This window comes from Triturus cristatus, chromosome 4_2 (assembly GCF_964204655.1).
Source record: "Triturus cristatus chromosome 4_2, aTriCri1.1, whole genome shotgun sequence".
Lineage (NCBI taxonomy): Eukaryota > Metazoa > Chordata > Amphibia > Caudata > Salamandridae > Triturus > Triturus cristatus.
In genome coordinates, this window is record NC_140586.1 from 503,661,735 (window position 1) to 503,689,008 (window position 27,274).

A 27,274-nucleotide genomic window follows, 5' to 3' on the forward strand; every position below is an offset into this window, starting at 1 on the left:
ACACCACACAAAGATTCCACAACAGGCTTAGAAAAATGGATACTAATTTAATTAATAAATAAAACCGGTCCAAAACGGGACACATCTAATCAATAAAACCGAATATATGGAATTTTTAAGTTTAAAGTTGAAATAGCGCCAGCAAGCACAAAGCAAATGTAGGAAGCTGGCTCTAAATACGATACCAAAGAATAGTATATAGCAGAGGCTAAATTATGTAAGTACTAACAGCTATTTGTGGTCGTGTGGGCAAGCAGTTTGGCTTATCCAGAGGGTCTGTTAAGCATTTAGTGTATTCACGCAATCCAGGAGTGATTGCACATGCTCGGAGACGGAATTCAGACCAATTAGGTAAGTATATAAAAAAGATATCCTGGGGGGCGTGGTTTGGACGCCGAAGGAGATGGCGGCTCGGTGATTCTCTCTGCCCGTGCGTTGATCGAATGAGGGCAGAGGAACGGGCCTCACCGCTCCTCTCCAGCAACGGATGGCGCAAAAAGTGATCGGAAGGTGAGGAGGCCTGAGAGGAGAAGTTTGGAGCCGTTTTGCTGATGGGAAGCGGCTCGGCCACAGCCTTACGCGAACCGTCCGATGCCTGTGAGGACCTCGGCAGATTACGGGACCGCGTGACGGGAGAGGTGTCGGAGGCAGGGCGGTTGCCGGAGTGGATCGAGGCCAAGTGTGACGGATATCGGAACTCAGCCGGTGAATGCGCAGGAGCGCATCTAGGGTGAGGCGGAGGAGCTGCGCAGCGCGATTAACAATCGTGGATGGATGTCGCATTGACAAAATGGCGGCTACCGCGACATAAAAGGAGAGCCCTCAAGCTTCTGCTGCAGAGTCTGTGGGGCGCTTGAGCATATCGAGCTATCCGCAGTCCGCGAGGGATGTGTGCCTACCCTGATGCTGTGAGCTGTTGAGTTGTGAGGCTGACTCTATTACCTTCAGTGCTGCCTGTGTAAAAATGATGATGGTGTATATGGCATCGTGGCAGAACGCATGGATTAGACGGCTCCCTCCAGGGTGGAGCTAGGCCTACAGAGTGAATACGGAGTTCCACTTCTTGTCTGCGATTGTGTTGCTCTGAGCCTGCATGACTTCCCTGCCACTGGGTGATCTCGCCTGCAATCTTTTGCCTTGCACCATGGTCCCGACGAGTGGAGGCGCGGCCATTCACTGTTCGTCTACACTGGTTTCCATGATGTGATCACGCACCCTGCGCTTGGTGGGTAACACGAGCGCCATGTTCTGAGACCCTCCAATCACATTGCTAGAAGACGGGAAGGCGCCATTTTAGTCGGCAGAGGGAACGGCTACCAAGAGATACTCCACTGGAGTAGGCTGAAGTAATTTGGGACTTTCTGTTTGCCAAAGGTATCTACTCGACGGTCTACCATGGCTGATAGTAAAGAATCGATGAAAAGCATGAAGAGGCTCAAATCTGATCAATCAAATCCTAGTTCACCCAGCAAGGGAGCGAAAGGTAATCCCGATCCGATGGAACTGATACTTAATAAGCTGGATGAAGTTAGGGAGCTAGCTAAGGCTACTAAAGATGAGGTGGCGGCTATCAGGCAGGATAATCGTGAAACCAATACAAAATTGGTGGAGGCAGAGTCGAGGATCAGCAGGCTTGAGGATCTAGAAGTAAAGTCGTGTGCAGCCATCAACCGCTTATGCATATCATCGGATCAAACTATGCGGAAACTGGCGGAATTGGAAGACAGGAACAGACGGGGGAACCTACGCATTTTTGGCCTTCCGGAGGGGTCGGAGGATCAGCATGCTAGCTGCGGGGCTTTCCTGGAGTCTTGGTTCTCCCAGGCTACTAATCTGTCCTTTCACCATCCACTGGAGTTTGATAGGGCTCATAGAGTACCAGGCAAGATAAGTAAAAACCAGAAAGGGCCCAGAGCGATTGTGTGCAAGCCATTACGATATCAACATGTGGAACAGATTCTTGACTTCATGAGGAAAAACAACCATATTTTATGGAAATCGGTCAAGGTGTACGTCTCACAGGACTACAGTAAAGAGACGGTGGAGGTTAGGAAAGCGTTCTTGGCGCTACGACCAATGCTAAAGAAAAGGGGCTTCCAGTATGGGTTTGCTGGCCCTGCAAAGTACCGTGTGTTGATCCACGGGTCTCCTCATTTCTTCTCTGATCCTTTGAAATTGAAACGCATGCTTGATGGTCCGGACGATCAGGACATGGATACAAGTGCCTCATTGGGGGCAGCAGCGCAGGCTTCAGCCTCAGGTTATAAGTGAACACAGCTATGTACTGTTTAATGCTACTTGATGGGGCAGGCTGCCTAGGGCATATTCCCTGCCTCCGGGCTCTTTCCAAAACAGTTTTATTGGCAGTATGCAGTTGCAGATGCTTAGGATACCTAGCCATGTGATATGTTTTAGAATTATTACCTTTTGAATAGAGGAGTTTCAGTTTACTGGGCCAAGATAGTTAATGGTTATGCATAATGTTCCACAGGTTTATTAAGTGGGTTGGTAGCGATTGACGGGGTGCTTAAACGACTGGTCTAGAAGGGTTGATGAGGTGCCCGTAAGATGCGCTGGTGGGGGGGTGTTGATGCCTAAAGGGTTGTAACAGGCCTTAATCTAAGGGGGATAGTTCCTCTGGTCCATGGTTCTGATCTCTCAGTACAAGCTATGCACAGGGGGGTTTCCGACGCATTCTCTTTCCAGTCACCATGTCTAACTCGTTCAGTTGGGGTGGGAAGGGTGGGGGGCTGGGGGTTTGTGGGATAGAGGTATGTGTTCTTTGTTTTTTACTTTTATTGTTGGTTGTTCCGGCTTGCATGGTCTCCATCTTCTTGCTTCGTGTGGGTGTGGGGGGTACTGGGCTTTACTGCGGCTTTAATTGCGAATACACTGTGAAGTATGTGTTTGATATGATGATGCAACCTCCTGATGTTAAATAACTCACTTAGCTCGCCGGTGGGAGCATGTATTTTGGACAGACTGAAGGTACTGTCGCTCAACGTTAAGGGCCTGAACCAGCCTGTGAAGAGACAGAAGATATTAGATTATGTTAAAAGACTGAAGGGTGATATCGTTTTGCTCCAGGAGACGAAGCTTGAGGCAAAGCAGTTTTACCACCTGAGAAATAAATTTTATAATGAGGTGGTGGGTGCAGAGGCTGTGAATAAAAAGAATGGTGTCCTGATACTTGTTGCGAAGAAATCTAAGGTGGAGGTTTTATCGTCTGAAGCTAGTGCAGATGGTAGATGGGTCACGGCCAAGATGAGTAAGGATAATACAGAGTTCTATGTCACTAGCGTGTACGCACCCAACACTAGCGATCTGGTCTTTTGGGACAAACTGAATAAACACCTTGAAACTATCCCGGATAATGCGTTGCACATAGTAGCTGGGGATTTCAATCTTCCAATAGATGCAATCTTAGATAGAGATTCACGATGCATCTTTAAATCAACGAAAGCTCATAAAGCTTTTCTTAGTATGTGTAAGCGCTTCCACTTGGTAGATACATGGAGACTCCAGAATCCCACGGAGAGGGATTATACTTTCTACTCTCCACCACACGACTCATACTCCCGGATTGACTTCCTCCTTATCACACAGAATGGCGTTCCTAGATTAGACTCTACAACCATTGAGCCCCGGGTATTATCGGATCATTCGTGCATTTCATTAACGATCACGAATGTTAAACCATCCTCTCGTCAGGCAGCTTGGAGGCTGAATGATGAAATCCTAACTAGTGACAAGCACCGGGCCACTGTACAGGAGGCGATATCATCATACCTTCAGATTAATAAACAAGGGGACACGTCCGATCTCATTAGGTGGGAGGCTCTAAAAAGTACTATAAGGGGAGTGTGCATCAAAATTAGGTCAGAGATGAATAAATCTTATAATGAGAAGTTGGAGGCTTTGGAGATGGACATTAGAAATCTAGAGATTAAACATCTAAAAGATAGGGATGAGATGTCTCTTGCTGCGTTGGCGAATAAAAAATATGACTATAATAAAATAGTTAGTGAGAGGGCGGGAGTCTGGCTTGACAAGGGCAGGCGATTTAAGCTTTGTGAGTCTAATAAGGCAGGTAAGTCCCTCGCCTCATACTTAAAGTTCAAGGTTCAGAAGAACTCTATTAGTGTTATTAAGGATGCTTCTGGGCACTCACACTCAGATCCTGACAAAATAACGGAGGTGTTTAGAGTTTTCTATGAGGACCTCTATGCAAAAAAATGAAGCGGTGGAGGAACCTAGAATTAAGGAATACTTAGATGCGTGTGATCTCCCACAGCTTTCGGAAGAGGATCGGGTCAATCTTAATGGTCCAATTAGCTCTGTAGAAATAGAGGCTGCGATTAAACGCTTAAAGGTTGGGAAAGCCCCTGGCCCTGACGGATTCACGGCAAAATTTTATAAAACTTTCCCCTCCCTTTTGGTCGACCCCCTCCTACAGTTATTCCAAGGTATTAATAAATCTGGTGAAGTTAGAGGTACTTTGGCTGAGGCCATAATTGCTGTACTTCCTAAAGATGGGAAAGACCCCTCGCTACCGAAAAATTATAGACCGATCTCATTGATTAATATTGATTGCAAACTCCTGGCCATGATACTTTCCGCCCGCCTGCAGGGGGTTCTCCCGAAGTTGATCCACCCATCCCAAGCTGGTTTCCTTAAGAATCGTTTGTCCAGTGACAACACAAGAATTCTGGCACATGTACTAGAAAAGGCGAAACTCTTAGACACACCGACTGCAGCAATAACACTGGATGCTGAAAAAGCATTCGATAAGGTGGATTGGTCCTTCCTCCGGGCTGTTCTCTGTAAATTCAACCTAGGCGAGTCATTCACTAAACTGGTAATGTCCCTCTACTGCTGCCCTTCGGCGCGTGTTAGGGCTGGTGGATCCTTTTCCTCTTCTTTCCGCTTACAACAAGGCACGAGACAGGGTTGCCCCCTGTCTCCTTCACTCTTTCTGTTGGCGATTGAACCGTTCCTATATCATATAAGGCATGACCCAAATATAGCCGGTATACCGTTTGGTGATTGCACTATAAAATTAACGGCTTATGCGGACGATGTGCTGATAATGTCGGAGAGAGCGGATGAAGCGATTCCGGCCCTCATGGCTGACATTGAAGATTTTTCCAGAGTATCTGGATACAAACTCAACAAAGATAAAACAGAGGTCAAACTTTTGAACAGTGTTGGGGATAAGGGGATTATTGGAGACTCTGGGCTTACATGGCAACCGCGGTGCTTTAAATATCTTGGGCTGGATTTCGACAAGGACCTGATCTCCACGCTGAAAGTCAATGAAGACTTGACCTTGAAAAAGATTTCTACATTACTAGACGGTTGGTCACCAAAGTTTCTCTCCTGGTGGGGTAGAGCAGAGACGCTTAAAATGAGGTCGACTCCGTTGGTCAATTATCTGGCCAGTATGCTCCCTATGACGTTCTCTAATGCTTTTCTTACTAAGGTGGATCAGGTGTTTGGGAATTTTCTGTGGCAGGGCAAGAAGGCCAGAGTCTCTATGAAGAAGTTACAATTAGCAAAAGATAAAGGCGGTCTCGGTCTCCCCTCCTTCAGGTGCTATCAGACAGCGTTTCTGTGCAAACAGGGCGCTCAGTGGCTGTTAAAATCCCCTACATACACACCACTATGGATAAATATTGAGGAGGCACTGGTGGATCACGCGCCTTTGGAGGCCCTCCTTACGATGGACCTGTCACACCTTCCTCACTCTAAGTACATCATGCTTAATACTAGAAGGGCCTTACTTAGACTCGATCAAACACATAAAACAAACTTGACAGTCGCCAGATCTTTGTATATGTCCCTGTGGAGGAATGCACATCTTAAACTTAAGGGTAGTAGTATATTCTGGGAGTCATGGTCCAAGAAGGGCATTAACTTGGTGAAGGACTTGTATGAGGATGGGGTTCCTCTGCCATTCTCGACCTTACAGCGTAGGCATGATCTTATCCCGATGGATTTTTATGATTTCCTAAAACTTAAATCGATTCTGACAGCGAACAGCTTCTCTCCTTATGTCCCTTGGCTAATACAGCATATTCCACGATTAATACATGATGGTCACTTTGTGTCGAAGATATATAAATTGTTGTTGCCCCTACCCATGAAAAAACACAAAAGAGTGGAAAGCGTATGGGAAGCGGAGCCAAATCCATCAGGCATATCCTTTGACTGGGAGGTGATTCATAAGTTAGCGCTCACACAAAGTCTCACCCATTCTATTCCAGACAAAATATATGCTTCTCAACAGGGCCTATTGGACACCTGACAGGCTTTTCAGATGTAAATTAAGAGATTCCCCTGTGTGCTGGAATTGTCAGTCAGGTACTGGGGATCTTGCGCATATGCTTTTCTCCTGTTCTTCATTAAGGGATTATTGGGGGAGAATATTCGATTGCATTTCCCATGTTTTTAAGATAACACTTGTACAGGAATTTGTTTACGTCATTCTGGGGGCACTGGACCCACAAATAACAACTGACCAAGATCGCCAATTGATGGACTTAATGCTAACAATGGCATGTAAAGTGATTCTTTGCAAATGGAAAAATGCGTCTGAAGTGAGCTTTAAAATCTGGCAGGAGTGGTTATCTTTCCTGAGGGGGTCTAGTAATCCGGCGCTTCAGGCTTCTACCTGGAGCCCTTCAAACAAAAAGCTTTGGAGATCATTGGATGCATCCTCCTTTCATTACGAACCACCCTGAGAGGTATACTTTGTCTGTCCCTCTGCGTGGGGTTGTGGTTGGGTGAGGTGTGACTGACCCATCGAGTCCCGGGGCGCTGCGCGCCACACATGAAGCAATGTAATGGGAATGTACCTGTATTTGTTGATGCGAGCTGGAATGGGGTTTTATTCTTCATTTATTGTCTTGTCACTCATTTATTTTTTTCGTATTTGTACATATGACATGACTATTTTGATCTTGGTACACGGAAGAGTTATTGTATTGTCTCTGTTTCCTTAATAAAAAATATTTGAAATAAAAAAAATAAAAAAAAGATATCCTTATGTTTTATTTTTGAACCAAGTAGGACTTGGCACAGGTGAGTAAAATATACTTTCAAATACAAGACTGATCAGGGAAATGCAGTTGTGCTTGAAATTGTAACAGGTTTGTATCACTTTTAAAATGCAGTTGTAATTATACAGCATTTTCAGATTACTTTTTAGTTACTTTAGAATTATTTTGAGTACGGGTCAGTGGCATGCCTAGATACGACACCTTAGGATCTCTAAATACAAGGTAAGTATGACTTTTTATACTTTGCAATAGAATTCTTTTCTTCATACAACACAGTTCAATACTTAGACATTTCTTAAGCCCAAAATCTCTTTACATGGTTTCCTATGGAGAAAATGTGTGTGACTTACGAGGGTAAGGTTTGGGGTTTAGGCTCAAGGTTCCCCAGGCTCTAGATGGGCAATAGAGTTGCAGCACTGGGGCATCCGGGTGCAGAGTGCAGGGGCACAATTGTAGCCAATGGGCTTAAGGGGGCCTTCGGTTAGAGACTGCTGACGAGCAGGCCACTCTGTTGTGGCAGCAAAGTTCCTGGGGTTTAGGTCAGCACTGCAAGGGCCAACGACCAGCACAGGAGTTGCACCACAAGCGGCACACTGGCAGCCGGGTGTAGGGTGCAAAACGGATGTTGGGGACCCTGTGCTTTCCAATGGAGACTTTCGGAAAGATGCTGCAGGCTTGGGCAGGGAGACTTCTTTAAGGTGACCACCTGCTGAAGAGGTAAGTTGGGATTAAGGAGGATGCCTGGACACGGTCAGCTGGGCCACCCAAGGCTGGGAGGTGTCTGGTGCAGGGGTGTCTTCTGGCATCTGGCTTTCTCACCAGCTCTGCTCTGGGCCTTCAGATTGAGGCTAAAGGTGTTATCTGGAGTCTTGAGGGAGGTCTGGTATCGCCATATCCCAAGTCAGGATTTCTGGGTAGACCTTCTTGGGGTGTTGGGCCACTTGACCTCTGGCTGTGGGCGTCAGTTGCAGAGTGGTGCAGAATCCAATGAATCCGGATTATGGAGGGGAGTCTTTGTTTGAGCAAATTCAGTGCTCACATGAGACTGAGTCTGTAGGAAGGTCACAGGGCAGGTCCTCCGGGCTCTGGGGGTTGCTGGCTGATGGACTTCCCAGGGTTCTTGCTGTAGGCAGGTCGTAGACAGGACAGTCTGGTAGGGTTGGGGTCAGGGCAGTTGGCGTCCTCTTCTCCTTCCTGGGTCAGCACTGCTCTTACATTCTTCTTTCTTCCTCGAAAGTGAGGAGGCAAGGTTCAGGGTCACCCCATAATTCTAAATGTAGAAGTGTTGAAGGGGTATGCAGGCTGGAACCAATGGGTCCCTTCCTTGGGATGGGTACACCCCTTATAATGGAATACCCAAAAACAAAGTTCCAGCTTAAAAAAAATCTTTAACGATCGACGTTGGGGAGATCGATGTTTAGACTAGGTATGACAAAGACTTGCTCATGGTCCAGCACTCCTACACCACCGACTCGTACTGTATGATCAACATCAAGGAACAGTTCGACATTGAGAGGCCGGAGATCACCATCAAGGAACAGATCAATGTTGAGTTGTTGACTTTGAAATCCATCTAGATATCGAGGACAGAAAAGAGGAGAAACCAGTGAATCTGTTCTTCTCTGGATGCAGTAAACTCAAGGGTTTAATCCCCCTCTTCACCAATAGTAGTACTAGACTCTCCATTGCCTCCTCCACCACCGCCTCCACCAATTGCGCCATTTCTTTCTGTGCCAATTTGTCTGCCTGTGGAACTGCCAAGGCCTGTATTGAGCTCCAGATTGCGCCATTGGTCACACCATCACAGACGTCATTCCAGGCGTTCAGTCTTCCAGGTGCTCTCGCCATCAAAGCCACAGATCCAGGTCATGAACCGGAATACATACCACCGCCACACATCACTCAAGACCCATGACGTCTTCATCTTCAGGTTGATATTTTCCGACATTGTCAGATTCTTCTCTTCCTCACATCTCTCCAATGAGGACATCACCACCTTCCAGGAGGTACTGGTGAGAGGTGCCGTAAAACGTAATATACGGATGTTGGTTCCCACACCTACCACATCTGTTATGTTTGAGACGCTCCACCAGTGGTCCGCATCAAGACCACTGCTTCCATTGGTGCCAGGTCTTTTAGAGCCAGCAATGGAGCTTTTTCTCACCCCAGCCTCAACCCTGACAGCTCCTTTGAGACTACAAAAATAATAGTCCTCTTCCTCCGATCAATCCTACCTCCGGACTCCGTAGTTATACTAGCAGCCAAGAAGTATCACACCACCCCTCCTGCTTCCTCAGTTCCTGTTGATAACACTGGACTGTGTGTGGGGCACAAAGTTTGCAGCATGGCCGCAACCACCATGAAAGCAGCCAGTGCTGCTGCTCTCTTGGGAATATACGATAGAGCGCGCTGGGACTCTAGCCAACAATTTGCGGACAATCTTCCCAGGGACAGGAGGGAAGACTTTCATGAAAAAGTTTAATGAGGGCCTTATGATATCCAACCAGGTCATTAATGCCACAGTGGCCTTCTCCTTGTTGGCGGTACATGAATATTTTTTTTCCAGCAAAAAGACCCAATCTACTTAGTACAGAAATACTTTCTACACTGTGTAAAGAAGGAATTGAGAAGTATCAAATTAACTTCTTCTAACCCACTCCCCACCATATAGACTTGTGAGGTGGGTTCCTAATTCACCAGAGTCTGTACTGATCTAAAATCTGCAAGAACCCTGAACCAATGTAGCAGTATAATCACAGGGATACACAACCCACACCGTGAATATCAGTGAAAAATGTGTGCAAAACAAGGTAGAACCTCCCGTGCGCAACACCACAGCGGGCGGACACTGGTTAGATCATCACCAGTACTGCCACGTTTCTCATCATAGGTTACTACCTTGGGCAAAAAAAACTGGGAAAATATACCAGGAAAAAATAATAATCAAAAAGGTGAAAATATGTGAACATCACACACCATACTCCCGAATTAAAATTGATAAAGAGCCATGGCCACCATCATTTTATTCTTAGCTCATGGGTCAATTCAAAGATAAAAAGTGCTGTATTTTAACAGACAATATTCACAATTACAAGAGCAACCCTTATGTCCCTGCGAACCGGGTAAGTACAATGTACTACAAAACAATGTTCACAAGGAACTGATTTGGAACTAATAATCTATTGCATACAACATCAATAGTTGTATTTGAATTAATCTCTCTCAAAACGACACCAAATCTAGGATAAACACAGCAAGCCTATACACTACCTTTTTGAGATTTACCAAGCCTCAGCCGAGGTCTTTATTTAACACAAATTTTTTTGTTAGGTCACATATAAAAACATTTTGTATGTACACAACTCCTCTCTTTCTTACATTCGCAGTGCAAAGTGATCCCCAGTGAAAAAAACCATAACCTCACAGAAGTAACAGAAAATACAAACAAAAATGTAAAAGGTTATTGGAAAGAAATATAACAAGGACAGTTTATAAACAATGTATAATAATCCAGTCAAGGCTGTCTCTTATTTCGTTGTCGACGGCGTTTCGACCCACTTTTAAATACCGGGTCTCATCAGGACTGTAATTTTGGGGACTAGTGGAAAGAAGGAGGGCAATTATAACTATATTAAAATCAGTTATCAAAATACTGATATACAAAGTTAGAGTTCTTGAAGGCTTGCAGATTTTTAATTTATGGCTTACCAGTGTTAAACATACAGTCGTCCTTATCGGATCCAGTATGCAAAGGATGTGGAGATTACATCCAAACCTGTAGGTAATGAACATTTATTTTTATTTTTCGTGTGAGTTCAATCATAAAAATATCCATAGAATCACCACGGTGTAGTATATTTTAATGCACTTACTTGGGCTTTTTATTATTCTTCCACGAGTGGAGGTCAAAGTGATAGACCTAATATATTGGGCGATACACACTTCCCTACGGATAAGGAATGTTTATTTTTAATAAATGTTCAATCATGAGGGTATCCGAAACAACACCACGGTGTAGTATCAATAATAATCAGAATTGAACCTAAAATAATTTTTAGTCAGAGCAATATTTAGCAGATCAATGATAAAGTTAATGGCCATTTCCGGGTCCGGGAACCAGCCAGATTCATTCCGCTACGGACACAACACGGAGTAATTGCGTATTGGACTGATGGTCAAAAAGTCAGTGCCTTCTCTCTCCTATCCAGTAGAGCCAGCACGGATTGAATGACATCTGCTTCCTTTTTTCTAAACTATTCAATATGTAAGTAATTTGAGTCGTCTTAGTGTGGAAACTTTGTTGTGAGAGATGTATTTATTTAAAGTTTTCAATACATTACAGAAGTGTCGAGATAAGAATTGAGACTATCTTGGGAAACCTGTATCTCCCTGAATATTGGGTGTACCTTTGGACCTCTATTCGTGGAGAAAAATAATATAAAGCCAAAGTAAGTGCCTTTTAAAAAATATACTACACCGTGGTGTTTCGGATACCCTCATGATTGAACATTTATTAAAAATAAACATTCCTTATCCGTAGGGAAGTGTGTATCGCCCAATATATTTGGTCTATCACTTTGACCTCCACTCGTGGAAGAATAATAAAAAGCCCAAGTAAGTGCATTAAAATATACTACACCGTGGTGATTCTATGGATATTTTTATGATTGAACTCACACGAAAAATCAAAATAAAAATAAATGTTCATTACCTACAGGTTTGGATGTAATCTCCACATCCTTTGCATACTGGATCCGATAAGGACGACTGTATGTTTAACACTGGTAAGCCATAAATTAAAAATCTGCAAGCCTTCAAGGACTCTAACTTTGTATAGCAGTATTTTGATAACTGATTTTAATATAGTTATAATTGCCCTCCTTCTTCTTTCCACTAGTCCCCAAAATTACAGTCCTGATGAGACCCGGTATTTAAAAGTGGGTCGAAACGCCGTCGACAACGAAATAAGAGACAGCCTTGACTGGATTATTATACATTGTTTATAAACTGTCCTTGTTATATTTCTTTCCAATAACCTTTTACATTTTTGTTTGTATTTTCTGTTACTTCTGTGAGGTTATGGTTTTTTTCACTGGGGTTCACTTTGCACTGCGAATATAAGAGAGGAGTTGTGTACATACAAAATGTTTTTATATGTGACCTAACAAAAAATTTGTGTTAAATAAAGACCTCGGCTGAGGCTTGGTAAATCTCAAAAGGTCGTGTATAGGCTTGCTGTGTTTATCCTAGATTTGGTGTCGTTTTGAGAGAGATTAATTCAAATACAACTATTGATGTTGTATGCAATAGATTATTAGTTCCAAATCAGTTCCTTGTGAACATTGTTTTGTATTTTAACAGACAGCCATTAAGCCGACATGTTTCATTGCCTTACTCTTATGGCAATTTCTTCAGGGCAACAGGACTTAATTCACCTTATCAGCACACTTGAAATGAACTATTTGTGACCGTTGTCAGCCAAGGTTTTTCATACCAGCTGGACAAAGTGTCAAACAGGCACTGTAAATTTTTCGGTGATCCTGTATTTCACAAGCCCTCTTGTACTTTGGGCATTCGTAAAACACTTGCGTCCCGAGCTTCGTCTCAGCCGCACATGAATATTGCCATGGGATAGCCATGAGAAGGCGTTCTTGTCTCTGCCTGACACTTTAGTGACAGATGTATTGTTACTGGGGTTGGCTGCCCACATGGTTTTCGAGGATGACGTATCACAGCAATCTCTTCGAGCTCCAGGCAGTACACCTTTCGCCTGTCATTTAAGACCCAGTACCTGCTTGTTCAGACGGACAATACAACCACCATGTACTACCTCAAAAAGCATGGGGGGGGGTGGAGGAGGAGAAGTTCGGACCTTTTTCCCATGAAGTTTAAGCAATTCGGAAATGGCTCATAGCCAGAAACCTGCAGATCGCAGCAACTCTCCTCCGAAGTGTACAAAATGTGCAGGCAGAAGCCCTCAGCAGGACAATGTCATGCAAGAGCTCTTTAAGCTATGGAGCTCTCCACACATAGACTTGTTCTCCACCGCAGTATATATAAAAAAAAAAAAGGCAAAGACTTCGCCTCAAGGTACTTCCAACCTGGGACTCTAGGGAATGCCCTATGGATCCACTGGTCAGGCAAATTTCTCTACGCCTTTCCACCAATCTCCCTGTCCTACTCGAGAGGCAGACTCCTCCTGTTTGCCCCGGAGTGGCCACGCCAACGGTAATTCACAGACCTCCTTCACCAGTCACAGCGCCCACATCTCAAGCTGCCATACAGACCAGACCTACTAATGACGTTTGGAGGCCAGATGGTCCACCCCAATCTCGACTTTAATTTGGCAGCATGGCTTCTGATCCAGTGCGTTATGGACACTTGAACCTGCCACAAGAGTGCATGGACATCCTCAAGGAGGCTAAACGGCCATCCATCTTTTCAGCATATCCCTTCAAGTGGAAGAGATTTTGCATTTGGTGTTCTTCCAAGAACATAGACCCTACATCTTGCTAGGAAGACATTCTTCCCTAACTCCTCCATTGGTCAAAATCTGGCTTGCAATTCTCTTTCATAAAGGATCACTTGGTGGCTCTTACTGCCTACAGCAAATGTCCTTTTCAAAACTTTTTCAAGATCTCAGTAACCAAGGATTTTTTAGAAGGGTTGAAGTTTATCCCTCCCATCAGGCGTCCTTCCCTTCCCTGGGAGCTTAACATAGTCTTTTCACATATCATGCAGGATCATTTCGAAACCATTCATAAGTCATCCTTGCTGCATCTCTCTTGGAAAACTGCATTCCTCGTAGCGATCATATCGGCTTGTAGGGTTAGTTAATACCAAGCCTTATGCTCTAACTAACCTTGTACAGTGTTCTACTCTAATAAGGTAGCTATAAGAACTCACCCAAAATTAATTCCCAAGGAAGATCATTTCGGATTTTCATGTCAATCGGACAATTTCTTTACAAACCATCTTTCAGTATCCTTCAACCCCGGCTGGAATATCTTTCAATTCCCTAGTTGTACGGCAGGTTTTGAGGTCTTATCTGGATAAGAAGTGCAACATGCGCTGATTCGACCAACTGTTTGTAAATTGTGGCCCGGTCCATACAAGTTTAGCCATTTACAAATAATCCATGTCTTGCTGGATAGTATCCTGCATACTTTTATGTTGCCAAAGAGCCAACAAGACTTTGTCAGCTAGACCAAAGGCCCATTCTATTTGGGGCAAAGCAGCTACAGCCACTTTATTCAGAAATGTCCCTATTACCGAGATTTGTAAAGCGCCCACATGGAGATCTGTTCACACATTCACCAAAAACTATTTTTGGGACTCTGATGCCATAGCAGATGTTCAAGTAGGACAAGCCTCCCTCAGAAATGTATTTGGTTAATTCAGTCTTATCTTCTCTCCTTTGTTCTTTCCATCTCAGTCGGTTGGGATGGACTTGCTATTATAGTCCAATTCTTATGACTTTCAATGGAGTTTTCCCAAGAGACTGCATGGACCTGTAATCCCGGTTCTCTCTTGGGGTAAGTCCTAAGCAACCCTCCTGCCTCCCCAGTGGACATAGAGAGAATTATTTGACTTACCTATCACTGAAATTTCTTGTTAAAAAGAACTGAGGCAACTGCCACCTGCTGAGTATGATGGGATACTGGTGGCCTCTGGGTCCTTAAAGGCAGTCACTGTTTTAAACTTACATAACCGCCTATAGGGGTACACTGTCCTACTATCTTTCATCTCTTACTTTCACAGAAAAGGGTTTGTGAAAGTTTTGATTGTTTTGTCAAACATTTACCTCAAATTATAACTTTATATGGGTACTTTGACCCTTTTCCAAGTACAATCGGAAGACTTTCCCCACTGTAGCCAGTTTTCTAGGCTGCATGTTATGTTTTTTTCTTAAGTGTTTCTGAAGGCCTACCTGAAGAAAGGCGAACTTCTACACTAAAGATATTCTATGAAGTGCTCTGGGATGCCCGCTCATGAACCCAACTATTCAAATGCTTATGACTTCAATGTGATTGCCCCAAGAGAGAACTGTGATTACAGGTTAGAAACCATACCTTTTTATCTGGCATGGACAATATCATTCATCGTCTCTTCACATTTGTCTGTAAATTAGGTGGTTCTACCCTGATATGAAGCAGGTTTATTAAATTACTTCCTGGTGGCTAGTCTCTTATTTCAAAGATGAACATTAAGGGTCTGATTAAGGTTTTTGCGGACAGGTTACTTCGTCACAACTGTGTCCGTGGAAATATAAATCCCATAATATCCTATGTAATTTATATTTCGGCGGCAAATCGAATATCTGTCACTATTGTGACTAAATAACCAGTCTCCCGAAATTCAAATCCGGCCCTATGAAATTACACAACCTCAGACTTCTTGCTCAGTATGTCAGAGTGAAGGTGGCTTTGATAGCTATTACTGTTCAAGTTCTACAAGAGACCTTCATTTCTGAAATGAAGCCACTCTCTGTGGTTTTGTCAATATTTCAGAGGCACTACACTGGTGCACACTGTATCTTGGACAAGTATAAGAACATATGCGAAACAATCTTTTACTCTATAAATTATATTTGGGGGACAAGAATTGTTGTATTCTTTATTTGGAAGGCACACAGAATCAATGTCACACTTAACAGTACATGGGTATGTGTATTCAGGGCCACAATAACAGACCTATTTGCTGTCAAAGATCAGCTGAGCTGATGTGCTTACATTGTTGGGCTAGGGGAAAGTAGAAGAGGCAACATGGAATGGGACAGGTGGGATGGGCATATATGGGAGACAGACTGACATCACAAGCACTTGTATAGATTGCTTGAACCCCAAAAAAGTAGCGCCAAAAATGGGAGCAGTTGAAGGACACACTTAGTCCATGTTCCAGGAAAAGGCCAAACACAAGAAGAGAATATGATGCAGGCATGCCAAGGCAAACTGGATTGAAGAAAATGAGAGACTCTGAATTTAACAAATGGTAAGCTATGGCCGGCTATAGGCTTACTGAATGCAAACAAAATGTCTCGCAGAGACAGCTCATGCGCTGTCTAGCTGAAACCTAATAAAAACAATGCTGCTTCTTGTAAGGACTTTTAGACCGTTTGTTTACTTGGATGTGTCTGACATTTGTTTTATCTCTAATTCAGCTGTTTTGGACCTTGCAATCAGATCCACAATCATCTGGGAGGAGGCAGAACAAGGCTATAGCGGAGGGAAAAGCTTTCATGTTGAGTCTGGTTGTATTTGCCCTTCCTTTATTTACAAAACCCTTTCGTGGTCAAAACCTATAGTATCTAGGTGAGGCCTCCGCTGTGAGGATGGATAAGAATGTTGTGAATCTCATTATTAGAAAAGCTTTTCTGTTCTTTCTGCCGATGCAAGAAGTTCCTACTCTGCTCTGAAGGAAGATAAGCAAGGACTACTGCAATCACTATATGTATTTTTCCATTTCTTTTAACTTTTCGCCTTAAAACAAAATATTGCATTATGGCTTGATGAGCCAACTAGTGTAACTAGTGTATTCTTGTGAACTTGTTTTCTGTTCTATGGCAAAGTTATCAGCCATTTAGGAGAATTTTTTTTTTTTTTAATGCAACTCATTTAAATGAATTCTTGTCTCATTACAGATAGCAAGATTCAATCATCGTATACCTCAGCAACAATTATGTCTCCCTCAAACCTACTCCACACTTCACCAACTTTCTGTAAAAACTCTTGCAATACTTCGGTTTCCTTTTGCACAGAGGAGAATGTTGATCAGTGCATATCCTATCTTGACCAGGTGAGGCTTGTTTATTTTTTATTGAAACTAAAAATTGCCGATTTTGCTCTAATGTATGTTCAAAAATTACTTTAGGAGGGGCAAGTTTATTAAATTTTTTGAATGAATGCCTACTTGACCAATACATTATATTAATTTAATAGAACAAACTGGATGAATAAAGCGGAGAGTACCCATCTTATACCTCTTAACCAGCAGCCAGCTATTAATACCAAAAACAAGGCATTCGAAGAGCAAAGATTCTGTTGAATTGTGCACCTTTCAGAGTATCAGAGTAAGACACAAAATCATTATGGAAAATAGATTGCCAGGAGTTCTGAGGGTAATCCACAACAAGAAATAGCTTTTTAATTTTACGCAAAGTAATTGGTAAAAAGATCAAACTTAAGAATCTATATTAAATGGTACTAAAGTCGTGTGATAAATAGTTAACGAAGGTGTCCCCAATATCCTAAAAATGTGCTATTGTTTGTATTCTTGATGTATATCACACCGATTTACTTGATAGGACTTGATCACATATTCTAAGTGCAGAGTCTTACCTGCGTACGATCGCTGTGGTCGGCGCCACCGAAGGACTGTTCTGGCCGCGGAGGGAGCCGGAGCCGTGCTGTGAGTGCCCAGGACCACCAACACCATCTTCAAGCATTTGGCTGGGTTCGCCCGGGAGGGGTGAAGTGGACACTCCGGTGGTCCGTCGACCGATGAGAATTGAGAAAACTCTGGCACCGATTGGTGCTGTGTGCTGGCCCATGTTGTCCCGCTACTCGACCCCCAAACCCCCCCCCCCACCCACCCCCATCTATCGACCGAGGTTGAGAGCGGGGCGTGTTCTCTTGACTCTCACTGTTAGGAATCCTCGTTCCTTGACCCACGAGGACGCGACCCCTGGTTGGGGGGTTCCTGTCACAGACGAAGAAACGGAAAGACCCAAATCCACATAACGCCGATAGCACGTTCTTTGCCCCGCTGCTGCCTCACCGCTGGATGTCGGTCATATCTCCGGAGCAAAGGACTCACACATACTGCGGCCACAACTCTCCTTCCAACTCAAGAAGTCCTGGAAGAAGCCATCGGATGACTAGGTATTAAATCGAAGCTATCTCCACTTTGGCACCACGCTCTCCCTTCTAAGGTAACTTTTCCCTTTAAGGCACCTTTTTCCCTTTGGGCACCCTACCCCTCCACCCTATACTGGTGTGCTCGTTTTTGCCCCCCTAGATATCCTTAAGATGGCGGCAACCATAGTTATGCTTGCCTAAAATGGCCGAGACCATAAATCTCACCACTGAGCTATTACCACTGCCATAGGACTATCTCTCACCCCCATCGACATTGAAACTAATCTACATAGGTGGTCCCCCTAACGCCTAGAGCCCCCACCTTCCCCTATAGTCGGAGACATAGGACTAAAAGGTTGCTCACACTGGCAATGGAAACAACAATGGACCACACAATTGCGCTATTAGTTCAGTCCCAATGAGGTGGCCATCTTCGACTACCCCCACCCTTTGCCCCTGATTAGACTGACCTGATCTTCTCTCCACATATCGGATTTTCTTTAAATCCCTCACTCGACATATTACTAGCCTCTCTACTTTTAAACCCTTGTTCTTTTCCTTTTCCTTGCCCCCCCCACCCCCCTTTGCACTTCTCATCCTTACCTGCACACTGCACCCGGGGCTAACATCTACTTCGAGTGTGCCACCCCCTACTTTCATTTTCCCCCCCCAATACCGCCCCCCCCCCTAGCGTGCTTTGCACTGCATTGGGCGGTTCGCATCTTGGCGCGCGCAGGTACACACCCCTACAGCATCATTTATCCCCCTAACCTCACAAAACAATCAGCCAAACGTTTCAAGCATAATTTCATAAAACTGCACCCCAAAACTCTCTTCGCGGACCCTTATTTCTCACCTCCTAGCGGGTTTACTACCACTGATTTCATTTTCCAAACAAAACGAAGAGCCCAATGGAGGAAAGCATTCCTAGCTTCTCCCTCGATCTCCACGAGGGAAACCGTGCATGGGACAGCCTTCGGTATTTCCCCCTCCCAAATCTTTCATGCGACAGCCACTATCACCATATACAATAACGGTACTATCCTCATTCAAGCCACAGACAGTATTTTAAATCCCCATCATTAAAAACCTGGTGTCTATACCCCAGGCTGGCTACTCAACCCGCTCCCTGCGCGGCAACACAGAGCTGATAAGTCCTCCCACCCTGGCAAACAATACCTCCTCTTCCGTCCCCCACACAATTTACCCCTCTCTCCCCCACACCGCACTTCACCTCCCCACCCTGCGCGCTTGACACCCCCGACATGCTTACGCCCCGGCCAGCGCTGGCACTGGTGCCTTACGGCTCTCTTCCCAAAACCCCCCCCCCGTACAACCCTACCATCCACACACCTCCCGTCACTACACCCGACCCGTGCACTCTACTGCCTAGCACGACTGAGGCAGCCTGCGTGCCTCCCTTAGATGGGAACCTATTCCTCTGAAGCCCACCGTTCCTCTCCCCCATTACAGCTTATCTCCCACTGATTCAATCTCTTCCGTAACCTCCCCTTTGTCCCACACGGCCTCTCATGACACACATTCCTCACCGCTCAGTCATCCCCCCCCCCCCCCCCCCCCACGTAGACTGTGAGCTCATAGCGGGTCACCTCACTTTCTTTCTGAAACCACGCTTCCTTCTGAGCAAGCCACCCTCCATACTTCCGCCCCCTCTAGCCCCACTCCCACACAACAGCCAGCCACCCCCACTATACGCCCTTCCACACAGCCATTCTCGTACATAATACACCCACCAACCGCTCTCTCATCCGCACCAGACCCTAGACTAGATGAAATTATGATCGCACTGCACCAAATTAAAGCGGAGCTTCATTCTTTCAAGGTGATGTTGTCGAGACAATCCCTGCGCTTCACTCCCTCAAAGACCTATAAATTAAACGAGCGCTCGGACCTTATTTCACCCACCTCTAAAATGCCTCCACCCAGCTGGAAAACAGTTCCTTCCCACAACACACTAACACGCCCAATGCGCAGCATCAATCCGTTCTCGGAGAGCGATCTTCTCTCTCTTCTGCAATCTTACGAACCCTCCCTGCCCAACTCCCTTACGTCCTCCCAGATGACCATCCAGACTATCCCCCTCAACCCCTGGAGAACCGCTACACACAACAGAGGACCCAGTGATAACCTAAGAAGAATCCCTCTCACTCGAGACCCCCCTCCTCTTCCCTCATTTCACCCCATCTGAAATGCACTCTGCTAAACTGTAGATCGGCCTCTAGACAGGCAGCCGACATAGCTGACCTCATCCCTCAGGAGCTGGAGATGTTATTTCTAACTGAAACCTGGTTAACAGAATCCTCCACCCCTCTCCTCGACATCCTAGTACCACCCGACTACGACATCATTAGATTAGACAGAACGGACAAGATAGGGGGAGGTATAGCCTGTATACATCGTAGCAGCATCACCATAAACAGAGCCATATCGCCTACTTTCCCATTGTGTGAATACTTGTGCCTGGACATTAGCTGCAATGGCAAACCAGTATGCTCTCTCCACATCTTCTATCATCCTCGGAGACAACCTCCTCTTCATCGAACACCTCATGGACTTGATCTCTACTAACAATGGGCGGCAAAATACCCAAATATTCCTTGGCAACTTCAACTTCATTGGAACGACAACAATGACGCAGTGGTAAACAGCTTCAAAAACTTCCTGGAAGATCTAGCCCTCAGCCAATCCTGCAACAGCCCGACACACAATAAAGGCACAACCCTTGATCTTATAATCTCCAAAATTGACGTCATCCATTTGGAGTCGATCCAACCCTGTGACTGGTCGGACCATCATATCGCCTTCTATATCAAGGAAACTTCAAAACTCAACTCGGCGCAATCCCCAAAACCAAAGATCTGGAAAAGAAACTTAAAAAAACTCAACTCCAACTCACTACACTCTTCCAGCTACAACCTGCTCCAGCCCCCTGTAGGCACCTCTGACGTCCATGATCTCACCAACCACTATCTCAACGCTATGACCACGATAAGTAGCCCCTCTGCAACTTAAGAGAGCTCCCACTAAAGACTCCAAGCCCTCATACAACGTTCTGCTTAATGAGGACAGACTGGCCCTCAGATCCTTGGAACGCAACTGGAGATCAGGCCCATCTGCTAACCACCTTAAACTACTAAGGAAAAAGAGAAATGTCTACTATAAAAAGATTAAGCGCACTAAAGCAGACTTATTCAGCCACCAACTAGACCAAGCAAACAATCGTCCTAAAAAACTTTTTGAATTCATCAAAAAACAATCCAAGGACGCACCCCAATGGCTACAAGACCTAGCTCGCCCACAACCCAACTGTGAAGAATTCTCTACCTTCTTTAATCTGAAGACCGACAACATCATGAAGGATCTCCTCAATGACGATTACTACACACTGCTCCTCATACGGAAATCACTACCTCATTTCCAACTGCGCCATGCCAACTCCCCTCTAAGCCTGGCCCAAAAAACGAGGCAGCATGGTCTTCCTTTGACACGTACACTGAAGACGCCCTAGGCAAGAAGATCAACGCCCTGAAACCTGCCAATCGCCTCATTGACCCTCTCCCTGCCAACGCAGTCAAAGACCTTTCACCTTGGCTTCTTCCACTTTGGACCAAAATCATTAACAGCTCACTTCAACAAGGCTGTATCCCGGACTCCCTCAAAGTAGGTCAAGTTTCACCCATCCTAAAGAAACCTACAGCTGACCCTACGGACCTTAACAACTATCGTCCCATATCTAGTATTTCCACCTTGGCCAAACTTCTGGAAAAATGTGTACACCGACAACTGACTAATCACGTAGAACATTTTGACCTCCAAAAATAAACACCAATCAGGTTTCAGAGCAGGTCACAGCACAGAATCAGCCATGACACACATTATTGATGATGTTACAAATCCTTGACCAGAACGGATCGTGCTTACTCATCCTGCTAGACCTTTCCTCAGTCTTTGATACGGTCAAACACCAGAAACTAATAGATCTCCTGGAGCATAGAATGGGTCTATCAGGCACAGTGTTAAACTGGTTTACCTCCTTCCTCCATAACCGTACACAAAAATTCAAGGTCAACACGCTCTCCAATTCCTTACCTGTAACACTAGGGGTTCCGCAAGGGTCCTCACTTTCGCCGACATTATTTAACTTGTTCATGGAACCTCTCACTGAAATTCTACAGGCATCTAACGTACAATTTCATATGTACGCGGACGACACACCACTATCTCAAGATCAACTCCCTAGAAGACAATAAGGTCCTTAACTCCACACTCAGGAACACCCAGTCCTGGCTATCACAAAACCATCTCAAACTGAATGCGCTAAAAACAGAATTCCCCCTCATAGCACCACCTGCCAAAGTCCCCTTAATGCATGACTTGATCAAACAGCTTACCGCCTTCAACCAACCATCGTGGACTCAGCAAAATCCTTCGGAATTACTCTTGACAGCAACCTCACGATGGAAAAACACATTAGTAACGCTACAAAGGGAGCAAATTTCCAGATAAACACACTGAGGAAGCGGAAACCCTTCCTGCCGGTCGATGACTTCAAGCTGGCAGTACAAGCTCTAGTTATCCCTCGAGTAGAGTACAGAAGTGTCTCCTTATGTGGCCTCCCAAAAGCTGCAACAGCGCCCCTAAGGGCTTCTATCCACACTGCAGCAAGACTCATCACTGGCTCGAAGACTATCACACATTTCCCCTGACTTAAAAGCCTTGAACTGGCTACCATTTGAAGCTAGAATCCACCTAAACGTTGCGTGCATGACGCATAAAGCCTTGCATCCTAGCACTCGCAGCTACCTCGCGCAGAAACTGACGATCTCTTTAATGCTAAATAATATTATAACAACAGCATATCGTGTGATATTCCAACTTCCAAGATATGTCTCTCCAGCCCAACTTCGATTGGAATTTGGTGTACAAAATCAAACCGTGGAGAGAATGGGAGCCTATGCAAAAAGCTGGCACAAAATCAGACTAGTTGAAAAAGGCACTTTAAACGACCTTTTATGGACAGAATTAATACGAAACAACAAATCCCCATCTAATAAATATCTCAAAGATTCAATCGAGAAATTGGGCTTAGAGAACCTATGGAATTCTTCAGTATCCCACAATGTCTTCAAAAAACTAGCGACAAAAGCAATAAAAAGCATCTCCCTCTGTTAGACCTGTCAGCCCTTTGGGTGGTCCCTCCTCATCATTTATTTTGTCCCACTTTTGCCTCAAACCCTGTTTGAATTTTTCCTTTTTGGGAACCACCAGACTTTTTAGTGTTGCTGCAGATTCAGGGAGCCATTTTATCTACCCCTGAAACTTCTGTCTGAGGGCCTGGAGCACAAAATGGTGGCCACCTGTGACATCACCAGCACCCACTGGAACCTACTAGCACCTTCCAGAACATTCCAGAACCCTGTGACAGTTGGAGGCGGTTTAGAATGTTGGGAAGCTAAGACAGAGTTGGCAGTTGGAGCTGGCAGTTGGCACCTGACTGGTGAAGAGTGAGCAGCAGAAACCTGAAGGAGGAAGGAGTGAGGCAGCAGGGGTGAAAACTTGTGCCTGGAGTGGGGTCCATAAACCCACCCTTGATACTAGTCCCTACTGACTGAGCCCAGCCTGGAGCCCTGTGTGGGAAGAAGCAAGAAAAACCATCTTAAGGACCTGGACAGCAGGAACAGGCCTTAGAATCCAAGAACAGCAAGATCCTGACCTGGATACTGGTTTCCCTGGAGTCCGATGTCGAGTAGCCTGGAGACCTGGAGCCCGAGGTGGAGAAGCGGCGCTGACTGGAAAAGCAGACGTCGTACCCGGAGCCGCCAGAGGTCGAGAGAGGGCGCCGACGAAGGTCGTAGAGAGTACCAGAGGTCGAGGAGGAAGTCACCCGAGGTCGAGTGAGCGGCGTCGACGGGGGAGTGAAGTCCGCCCTCCGGAGTCGCCGGAGACCGAGGTGAAGCGTGCCGGAGGTCGGGAGTGGGGATCGCACTCCGGAGTCGCCGGAACCTGAGGAGAGGAGCACCAGAGGTCGGGAGTGGGGATCGCACTCCGGAGACGCCGGAACCTGAGGAGAGGAGCACCGGAGGTCGGGAGTGGGGATCGCACTCCGGAGCCGCCGGAAGTCGACATCGAGCCAAGGCCGGCCGACGTCATCGAAACTGAGGTCGCCATCGGACCGGAGCCGCCCGAAGTCGACATCGAGCCAAGACTGCCCGACGCCATCGAATCGGAGGTCGAGATAGAGCCGAGGCCACCGACATCGAACCGGAACCGCCTACCGGCGTCGTCAAGAACTGAAATTGTGCCGAGGCCGCCGACATCGAACCGGAACCGCCTCACGGCGTCGACACGGCTCCAGCGGCGTCGGAGCTTCAGAAAAAGGGCAGTAAGTGGAATAGAGGGCGCCAAAGGCCCTGTGGAATCCTAAGAGACTACTCTAGGGGTTAGAGGTGCTGGAACCAGCTGGACTGTGCCAGGGGTGAGCTGAGACTAATTTAGAGGGGTTGTGTAGAGTGAGAGAGCCAGGTCTCTGGTATTCCCCCCTTGATCTACCTCAGTTTAGGCCTCAGCCTTGTCCAAGCCAGGGAGTAGACACCCTCAAGCCTTCCACATCCCCACAAGCTGTGCCTGGGCCAAATCAGCCCATAGTAATCTCAAATGTGATCTGAGTCTATAAGTGTCGCTGTCCGCTTTTAATTATTTATTGAGGGCACTGTATTTATTGTATTTAACCTATTTATTGCTTCACTGTATTTATTGTTCCACAGTATTTATTGTCGCACAATATTTATTGGTTTGCAGTATTTATTGCCTCAGAATATTTAATTGCCTGTATGAAATGCACTTATATTATGCCTTTATTATTTATGATCACCCCTATTTATTGAATCATTAAGCCAGTATTTATTTGACCTGCACTATTTAAAAAGCCTTGTATATTGTCATTGTGTTATTTATTTATCTAATCAGCAACTAAGAGAAAAAGAAGATAAAGAGAAATATTTTCATAGTTTTTACGGTGTAGAGTCGTTTTTGGAACGGATGCACGCATGGTTATTGTATGGGTATGTCGTATGCTTAGCACGGTGCCTGCTTCCTGACCACTCGAGCCAAGCTACCACTGTATGTCCTGGAAAGACTCCGTTACCACCAACCTTTTCCGGTGTGGGAGTGGAGTATTTTCAACACCCGCGCATTAGACAAGGAAATTTTGTCAAGACGAACTCATGGATGGACAGTTTTAAACAATTATAAAAATGGCAACCCTCAAACCTATCTAAACTTAGGAATAAAGATCCATACCAAACAAAAATTCTTGAAGTTAAGATTGAGGGTTGGTCCGATAAACATTATTGCTGCCATGGAAACTAACCGTACAAGACAATGAATGTAGATTATGCGGACTAGGGGATGAGAACATTACCCACATCATCTGTTTATGCGAAAAATTGAAAGATATAAGGGTATCCTTGTTAAAACCGTTTTTTATACAGCATGGAGTGAGGACTTGCAGACAAGCAATACTTCTATGTTTTAATCCGATTGTTACTCAATTAAATTGTCGCCTGACAAAATTTTTGGATATCACAGAAAAAAGATTAAATATCCAATAAGAATCGCTAATGGTTTAAAGAAACAGCGATTACACTCCGGTTGATCGGCAAATTCCTCCTATTTTGCACATTTTATGAATATTAACCTTTTCTCGTCTTATATTGTATAATATTTCCTGATTTTTAGAAAAGTATTTCTTTTAATTCAAATGTACAGATGTTATATTACCAGGAAATTGTGTTTGTTTTGTATGATCACTATATGCAATGATTTTAATTAATTATGCATAATAAAAAATTACTTACTTACTGGTGGTCTAAGATCCTCAAGGAGTGCCGAAAACCTATTACTAAAACCGCAAAGGTTCAACAAGAAGAAAACTTATAAATGATCCTTTTCGGGGATGGCGCCCAAAATATGGAACACCCTTCCCCCTGAAACCAGACTGAATGCCTCTACCGCATCTTTCAAAAAAGAAGTTAAAGCGTTTCTCATGGCAAAATTTACTTGAGCACAGACTATTCAGTCCCCGAGTTCTTTAGATCCTGTTATAATATCCATTACTATGATTAAGCCTCCTACGCTATTTGCACAAAATGTTTTATACGAGTGTTACCTGCACATTCTTGTTTGTTTAATTAACAGTTGGTTGTAATGTAAAGCGCTCTGATATCCACAAGGATCTTGTTTGCGCTCTATAAAACTTTCTAAATAAATAAAATAAAGTGATGTGTGCATTTGTATGCATCTGTTAGTTTAACAATAACCAGTGTTAAGAGCTGCAGCTAATAAATATTCCGTGCGCATTTTATGTTCTCAGAAGATTGCACATATATTCCTTATTAAATGAAAATATGCTTGTAACATTTATCTGCATTTCATTTAAATTTGCTGTCACACATCATAGGATTAAGAGACTATTCTCTGGTTTTAGAATATGTACTTTTGGGAATAATCCCACCCTTTGGTCCCTAGAGGAAGTGGGAACCCTGCCCTCCCCAGTAAGTAAGATGAGAAATCTGGGAGTGCTAATGGATTATTAATTAACATTTGGCCAGCTGGTGAATATGGTCACTTAATCCTCTTTCTATATCTTGAGGATGTTAAAGATTCTCCCTTTTTATCCCTTTGGATTCCCTTAAAATGCTGGTAACGGCACTGATACCATCAAAGATGGACTATTGAAATGGCTTAAACTTAAATATGCAACATCAACACCTAAATAGGTTACAAGTCTTGCAGACTGCAGACGCCAGACTGTTGGCTGCCATTCCCAACCATAAATCTGCTTCTCAAGCCATCAGCAAGCTACAATGGCTCACTATCGGGCAGCAAAAAAGGTTTAAAGCGCTCTGTGTAGCTAACAAGGCTGTTCATGATTTAGGCTGGGACTATTTGAAACAATCCTACATATGGTGCATTCCAAAGAGAAACTTGCGCTCCTCTGGTGCCATGAAACTTGTGGTTACCAGGTTCAAATGGACCAATTGGAGAGGAAGAGGTTTTATGACCAGAACCGCAAAAGAATAGAACCAACTTCCTATCCATATTAGAACCAGACCTAGTCTGCTATCCTTTAGGAAGGAGTTAAAAACCTGGCTCTTCTTTAGGGAAGCACGGACCTATGCCCACTTAAGAGCTAGCACCAAGACTCCGGGTATTTGTTTGTGCTTTAGAAGTTAGTATAACGTAACACTGATGCACTCTAGTCCGATACGTGCCCTAATATAAATGAAAAGCCTGATCAATACTTTAATACTTTTTGAGACTCAAGAGATCGCGAAG

General features: G+C 44.7%; 1 protein-coding gene across 6 annotated transcripts in view; it reads left to right on the plus strand.

Moving 5' to 3' along the window:
• Window positions 1-27,274, plus strand: part of SSX2IP (SSX family member 2 interacting protein) — a 450,188-nt gene that overhangs the window by 127,855 nt on the left and 295,059 nt on the right. For all 6 annotated transcript variants that reach the window (XM_085602084.1, XM_085602087.1, XM_085602088.1 and 3 more), the window contains exon 3: window positions 16,702-16,856. In XM_085602084.1, coding sequence (XP_085458210.1) covers window positions 16,702-16,856 — 155 coding nt within the window. The remainder of the gene's footprint in view (window positions 1-16,701; window positions 16,857-27,274) is intronic.